Source organism: Salmo salar, chromosome 20 (genome assembly GCF_965601325.2).
Source record: "Salmo salar chromosome 20, fSalSal1, whole genome shotgun sequence".
NCBI lineage: Eukaryota > Metazoa > Chordata > Actinopteri > Salmoniformes > Salmonidae > Salmo > Salmo salar.
Window position 1 is genome coordinate 58,115,632 of NC_138310.1, and position 6,835 is coordinate 58,122,466.

General features: G+C 43.7%; 1 protein-coding gene across 12 annotated transcripts in view; it reads right to left on the minus strand.

The window, feature by feature from the left end:
- Positions 1-5,722, minus strand: part of LOC106580939 (pleckstrin homology-like domain family B member 1) — a 107,645-nt gene extending 101,923 nt beyond the window's left edge. For 7 of the 12 annotated variants that reach the window (XM_082966578.1, XM_082966587.1, XM_082966579.1 and 4 more), the window contains exon 1: positions 5,379-5,722. In XM_082966578.1, the coding sequence (XP_082822704.1) occupies positions 5,379-5,405 (27 nt within the window). In that variant the 5' untranslated portion in view covers positions 5,406-5,722. The remainder of the gene's footprint in view (positions 1-5,378) is intronic. The other 5 variants (XM_082966588.1, XM_082966582.1, XM_082966589.1 and 2 more) reach the window with 1 other exon arrangement.
- Positions 5,723-6,835: the final 1,113 nt, after the last annotated feature.

Below are 6,835 nucleotides of genomic sequence, written 5' to 3' on the forward strand. Positions count from 1 at the left end.
TGTGAAGGTGGTAAATTACCTTTTAATGGTGTCAGACCGAGGCTCTGCATCTGTCCTCGTGCTCCTAGATCTTAGTGCTGCTTTTGATACCATCGATCACCACATTCTTTTGGAGAGATTGGAAACCCAAATTGTGTCTACACGGACACATTCTGGCCTGGTTTAGATCTTATCTGTTGGAAAGATATCAGTTTGTCTCTGTGAATGGTTTGTCCTCTGACAAATCAACTGTAAATTTCGATGTTCCTCAAGGTTCCGTTTTAGGACCACTATTGTTTTAACTATATATTTTACCTCTTGGGGATGTCATTCGAAAATGTTAAATTTCACTGCTATGTGGATGGCACACAGCTGTACATTTCAATGAAACATGGTGAAGCCCCAAAATTGCCCCCGCTAGAAGTCTGTGTTTCAGACATAAGGAAGTGGATGGCTGCAAACTTTATACTTTTAAACTCGGACAAAACAGAGATGCTTGTTCTAGGTCCCAAGAAACAAAGAGATCTTCTGTTGAATCTGACAATTAATCTTGATGGTTGTACAGTCGTCTCAAATAAAACTGTGAAGGACCTCGGCGTTACTCTGGACCATGATCTCTCTTTTGAAGAACATATCAAGACTGTTTCAAGGACAGCTTTTTTCCATCTACGTAACATTGCAAAAATCAGAAACTTTCTGTCCAAAAATGATGCAGAAAAATGAATCCATGCTTTTGTTACTTCTTGGTTGGACGACTGCAATGCTCTACTTTAAATCACTAAATAAACTTCAGTTATTGCTAAATACGGCTGCTAGAATCCAGACTAGAACCCCAAAATGTTATCATATTACTCCAGTGCTAGCCTCCCTACACTGGCTTCCTGTTAAGGCAAGGGCTGATTTCAAGGTTTTACTGCTAACCTACAAAACATTACATGGGCTTGCTCCTACCTATCTTTCCGATTTGGTCCTGCCGTACATACCTACACGTACGCTACGGTCACAAGACGCAGGCCTCCTAATTGTCCCTAGAATTTCTAAGCAAACAGCTGGAGGCAGGGCTTTCTCCTATAGAGCTCAATTTTTATGGAATGGTCTGCCTACCCATGTGAGAGATGCAGACTCGGTCTCAACCTTTAAGTCTTTACTGAAGACTCATCTCTTCAGTAGGTCCTATGATTGAGTGTAGTCTGGCCCAGGAGTGAGAAGGTGAATGGAAAGGCTCTGGAGCAACGAACCGCTCTTGCTGTTTCTGCCTGGCAGGTTCCCCTCTCTCCACTGGGATTCTTTGCCTCTAACCCTATTACAGGGGCTGAGTCACTGGCTTATTGGTGCTCTTCCATGCCGTCCCTAGGAGGGGTGCATCACTTGAGTGGGTTGAGTCACTGACGTGGTCTTCCTGTCTGGGTTGGTGCCCCCCTTGGGTTGTGCCGTGGCGGAGATCTTTGTGGGCTACACTCGGCCTTGTCTCAGGATGGTAAGTTGGTGGTTGAAGATATCCCTCTAGTGGTGTGGGGGCTGTGCTTTGGCAAAGTGGGTGGGGTTATATCCTTCCTGTTTGGCCCTGTCCGGGGGTATCATCGGATGGGGACACAGTGTCTCCTGACCCCTCCTGTCTCAGCCTCCAGTATTTATGCTGCAGTAGTTTATGTGTCGGGGGGCTAGGATCAGTCTGTTATATCTAGAGTATTTCTCCTGTCTTACCCGGTGTCCTGTGTGAATTTAAGTATGCTCGCTCTAATTCTTTGTTTCTCTCTTTCTTTCATTCTTTCTTTCTCTCTCTCTGAGGACCTGAGCCCTAGGACCATGCCTCAGGACTACCTGGCATGATGACTCCTTGCTGTCCCCAGTCCACCGGGCCGTGCTGCTGCTCCAGTTTCAACTGTTCTGCCTGCAGCAATGGAACCCGGACCTGTTCACCAGACGTGCTACCTGTCCCAGACCTGCTGTTTTCAACTCTCTAGAGACAGCAGGAGCGGTAGAGATACTCTCAATGATCGGCTATAAAAAGCCAACTGACATTTACTCTTGAGGTGCTGACTTGTTGCACCCTCGACAACTACTGTGATTATTATTAGATGACAATGCTGGTAATTTATGAACATTTTAACATCTTGGCCATGTTCTGTTATAATCTCCACCCGGCACAGCCAGAAGAGGACTGGGCACCCCTCATAGCCTGGTTCCTCTCTTGGTTTCTTCCTAGGTTTTGGCCTTTCTAGGGAGTTTTTCCTAGCCACCGTGCTTCTACACCTACATTGCTTGCTGTTTGGGGTTTTAGGCTGGGTTTCTGTACAGCATTTTGAGATATCAGGGAAGGGCTATATAAATACATTTGATTTGATTTGATTTTGTTTTAAGATTCAAACAGTGGTCTCACTATAAACCTTTGAGTACCATGAGCTGCATTAGGAAATGGAAACAAATAGGATTGCTAGGCCTCCGTAAAACAACATGTGAGTGATAGGATTAGGACAGACCCCAACAAAAGCATGATGATGGTCTGTTTAGGAGGGAGTGGGTCTCTCACTCATAACAGCAACACTACTGTTTGTAGCGTCATGAGAAGGAAATTCCACATACTCTCACAGAATGCATCCAATTTCCTTTTCCTTCTGTCTCTCTATCTCTGGCACTGTCTCTCTCTCGCTCTCTCTTTCTCTCTCTCTCTCTCACACACACACACACACACACACACACCACCACACACACACACACACACACACACACACACACACACACACACACACACACACACACACACACACACACACTCTTTTTGTGTCTCTCACACACACACTCTCTCTCATGGCCCATGCACAGGAAAAGTGGCAGTCTTGAAGGGACGGATGACAGGTGAGAATGACCAAAAATAGGAAGCTCCTTCTCAGGGACAAAGAGCGCAATACCGTTTGAAAGTATTCAGACCCTTGACTTTTTCCACATTTTGTTACATTACAGCCTTATTCTAAAATGAATTAAAAAAAATGTTTTCCCTCATCAATCTACACACAGTACCCCATAATGACAAAGTAAAAACATGTTTTTAGAAATTTTTGGAAATGTATAAAAATGACAAAACTGATATATGACATTTACATAAGTATTCAGACCCTTTACTCAGTACTTTGTTGAAGCACCTTCAGCAGAGATTACAGTCTAGAGTCTTCTTGGGTATGACACTACAAGCTTGGCACACCTGTATTTTGGGGAGTTTCTCCCATTCTTCTCTGCAGATCCTCTCAAGCTCTGTCAGGTTGGATGGGGAGAGTCGCTGCACAGCTATTTTCAGGTCTCTCCAGAGATGTTTAATCGGGTTCAAGTCCAGGCTCTGGCTGGGCCACTCAAGGACATTCAGAGACTTGTCTCGAAGCCACTCCTGCGTTGTCATGGCTGTGTGCTTAGGGTTGTTGTCCTGTTGGAAGGTGAACCTTTGCCCCAGTCTGAGGTCCTGAGTGCTCTGGAGCAGGTTTTCATCAAGGATCTCGCTGTTCTTTTCTCCGTTCATCTTTCGCTCAACCCTGACTAGTCAACCAGTCCCTGCCACTGAAAAACATCCCCACAGCATGATGCTGCCACCACCATGCTTCACCGTAGGGATGGTGCCAGGGTTCCTCCAGACGTGACGCTTGGCATTCAGGCCAAAGAGTTCAATCTTGGTTTCATCAGACTAGAGAATCTGATTTCTCATGGTCAGAGCACTTTAGGTGCCTTTTGGCAAACTTCAAGCGGGCTGTCATGGGCCTTTTACTGAGGAGTGGCTTCCATCTGGCCACTCTACCATAAAGGCCAGAATGGTAGAGTGCTGCAGAGATGGTTGTCCTTCTGGAAGGTTCTCCCATCCTCACAGAGGAACTCTGGAGCTCTGTCAGATTGACCATAGGGTTCTTGCTCACCTCCCTGACCAATGCCCTTCTCCCCTGATTGCTCAGTTTGGCTGAGCGGTCAGCTCTAGTAAGAGTCTTTGTGGATCCAAACTTGTTCCATTGAAGAATGATGGAGGCCACTGTGTTTTTGGGGACCTTCAATGCTGCATAAATGTTTTGGTACCCTTCCCCAGATCTGTGCCTCGACACAATCCTGTCTCGGAGCTCTACGGACAGTTCATTCAACCTCATAGCTTGGTTTTTGCTCTGACATGCACTGTCAACTGTGGGACCTTATACAGACAGGTGTGTGCCTTTCCAAATCATGTTCAATCAATTGAATTTACAACAGGTGGAGTCCAATCAAGTTGTATAAACATCTCAAGGATGATCACTGGAAACAGGATGCACCTGAGCTCAATTTAGGGTCTGAATACTTATGTAAATAAGCTATTTCTGTTTTTTATTTTTAATAAACATTAACATTTCTATGAACCTGTTTTCTCTTTGTCATTATGGGGTTTTGTGTGTAGATAGATGAGGGGGAAAAATTATTGTATCCATTTTAGAATAAGGCTGTAACTTAACAAAATGTGGAAAAAGTCAAGGGGTCTGAATACTTTCCGAATGCACTGTATATCATGGTGTCAAAAAAGTCCACATGTTCAGAGTAGAGAGGAAACTGACAGTCTTATGATGATATTAAACCACACCATTAAACCCCTACTCAAAGTTAACTAGATCATCTGTTGTTGACGCTCAACGCCAAGCCCTAACCCAGGCAACCTCCAACCAAGAGGTTGTGTTATCTTTCCCAGGAAGAGAAGCCCAGTGTCATAATTATCACCTAGGTGTCACCACATGGGCCACAACAGCAGGCCTAATTTGAACAGCAGCGCTAAGGTCAATGTTCACCGCCTGTGAATAAGTGGCGATAACCAACTGTAATCTGCTGAGTAAATACAACATTCCATCTCCTCTGTGACTACCCTCTGTGGAATGCGAAAGGGATGAATCTCATCATATTAGATTGGATTCATCAAGAGGGTGTATTACCGTATAATGGTCTGTCAGAGCACGGGCAATCAGTGTAAGCTGGCCAAACATGTGACACAGAGGTGACATGGACAGTACACAGCTGTTGAATGTTGAATTTCAAATACAGTATTTTCAGGTCATTGGTTTTAAGTTCCTAAGCTTGATGTAAAAAGAAAAGATTCAGCAAATGTCTAATAAAGCAATACCATTGCTAGAATCATTCATGCATCATAATAGGGCCATGTATTTTGGTTAATCATGTCACATGACCTGGATTTTTATTTGAACCCTTTTCCAGAAATGAGAATTAGACCAAAAATGAAAGCAATTGTTTGAGGATGAAGCTGAACCATCTGACATAAAAATAAAATGGACAGTTTAACAAAAAAGCTTTAAATAAATGATAGAATCCAGGTCATGGGACATGATTAACCAAAACACAGGGCCATACACATACCCTGACTAAAAAAACAACATAAGAGAATAATAGCTTACCTTGAAGCGGACCTTCTTGAGCATCATCCTCGAGTCCAGGTGAAGAGGCTGCTTCTTACAACAGATTCCCAGCAGGTCCAGAAGCACTTCCAGTTCTACTTCCACTGTGCTCAGTTTGGACTGCGCTCACCAAACCATACAGGAATCACACCACAAACACCAGTGTCCACAACAGCCAAAACAAAGTAAAAAATCCGATGTAGTTCACAGGTTTTCTGACCCTGATGTTAGTTTTCTGACAGACTGAATCCTGAAATCAGACTCTCTAACAGCATACCAATGATAATGGTGTTCTGTTGAGTCTATTGTCTGTGCCCAGCTCTCCCCTCAGCCTCTCTCTCCTCTGAGACCCTTTACAAAGCCCGGCTCAGTGCTTATCTGCCTGTTCATTCATTCGTAAAAAAAAAAAAAAAATGACTGGAAGAGCTGCTATTAGCACCCCCTCCTCACCACCTCCCCCCAAAACCCCAAATAAGGATGTTGTTAACCCCCCTGGCCCATTTGACCTCACCCCCCTTTCCCTTCTTTTTCCACGGGTGCCCATCTGTTTGAATGACCACAAAGGATTTGACTGTCCCCATGTCACCAACAATTTCCATCTAGATTTGTTTTATTTAATATCTCCCTCTTTGTGGTTTCTAATGTCATCCCCCAGTCTGTTTCCATCCATGTTTTCCATGTCCCAATCCCCTACAAACTTCCCCAGTCGACTCTCATCCTTTCAGCTGCTCCTCACTCCTAGCAATCAATGCACAAATCAGGTCAGCACTGAACTAATCCAATGCATGCTTATTCCTTCATGCCTGCTTATTTATGACACTATCCAGCTCCCTAAATCAACTGTTAAATATGTTTTACTGACCTCCTCCCCCCCTCTTGAAAAATCGCTTTAGGAAAACAAATAGATTTCTGTTATCCAGATTTGATCAGAAACAATCCCACAACAAATCACCCCTGCTGGCCCCTGGAGATGGTCATTGGTTGTGTGACTCACTAGGTTCAAACCCGGGTCTCTGTCACCACACAAGACTGTGTTAGCCCACTGCGCTCAGGTCTCAGGTAAGGTTACTCAGCATGTGATTGTGGTTCACACCTCCATTACAGTTGCATAGTCCAGTGAATGCAAAAGCTAAATATTTTTTAAGAGTGTGGTTTATCAGGCATATTGTATGTTTGAATCCTCGTCGTTTGGTCATAACTTATCATCTGAATTTCATTGTTTTCACAGTTGGGAAGGAGTGTGTTTCAGAGGACAAATTATAGTATGGTGTTTAAAGGGCCATTCTGGGATTGTGACATCCTTTTATTACTTTCAATGAATTATATATAGCCATTGATTATTACATTTACATTTAGGTAATTTAGCAGACTCTCTTATCCAGTCAGTACATTCTACAAAAGTAGATAGAACAACTACATATTACAGTCATTGCAAATAAAATAGAAAAATCTATGAA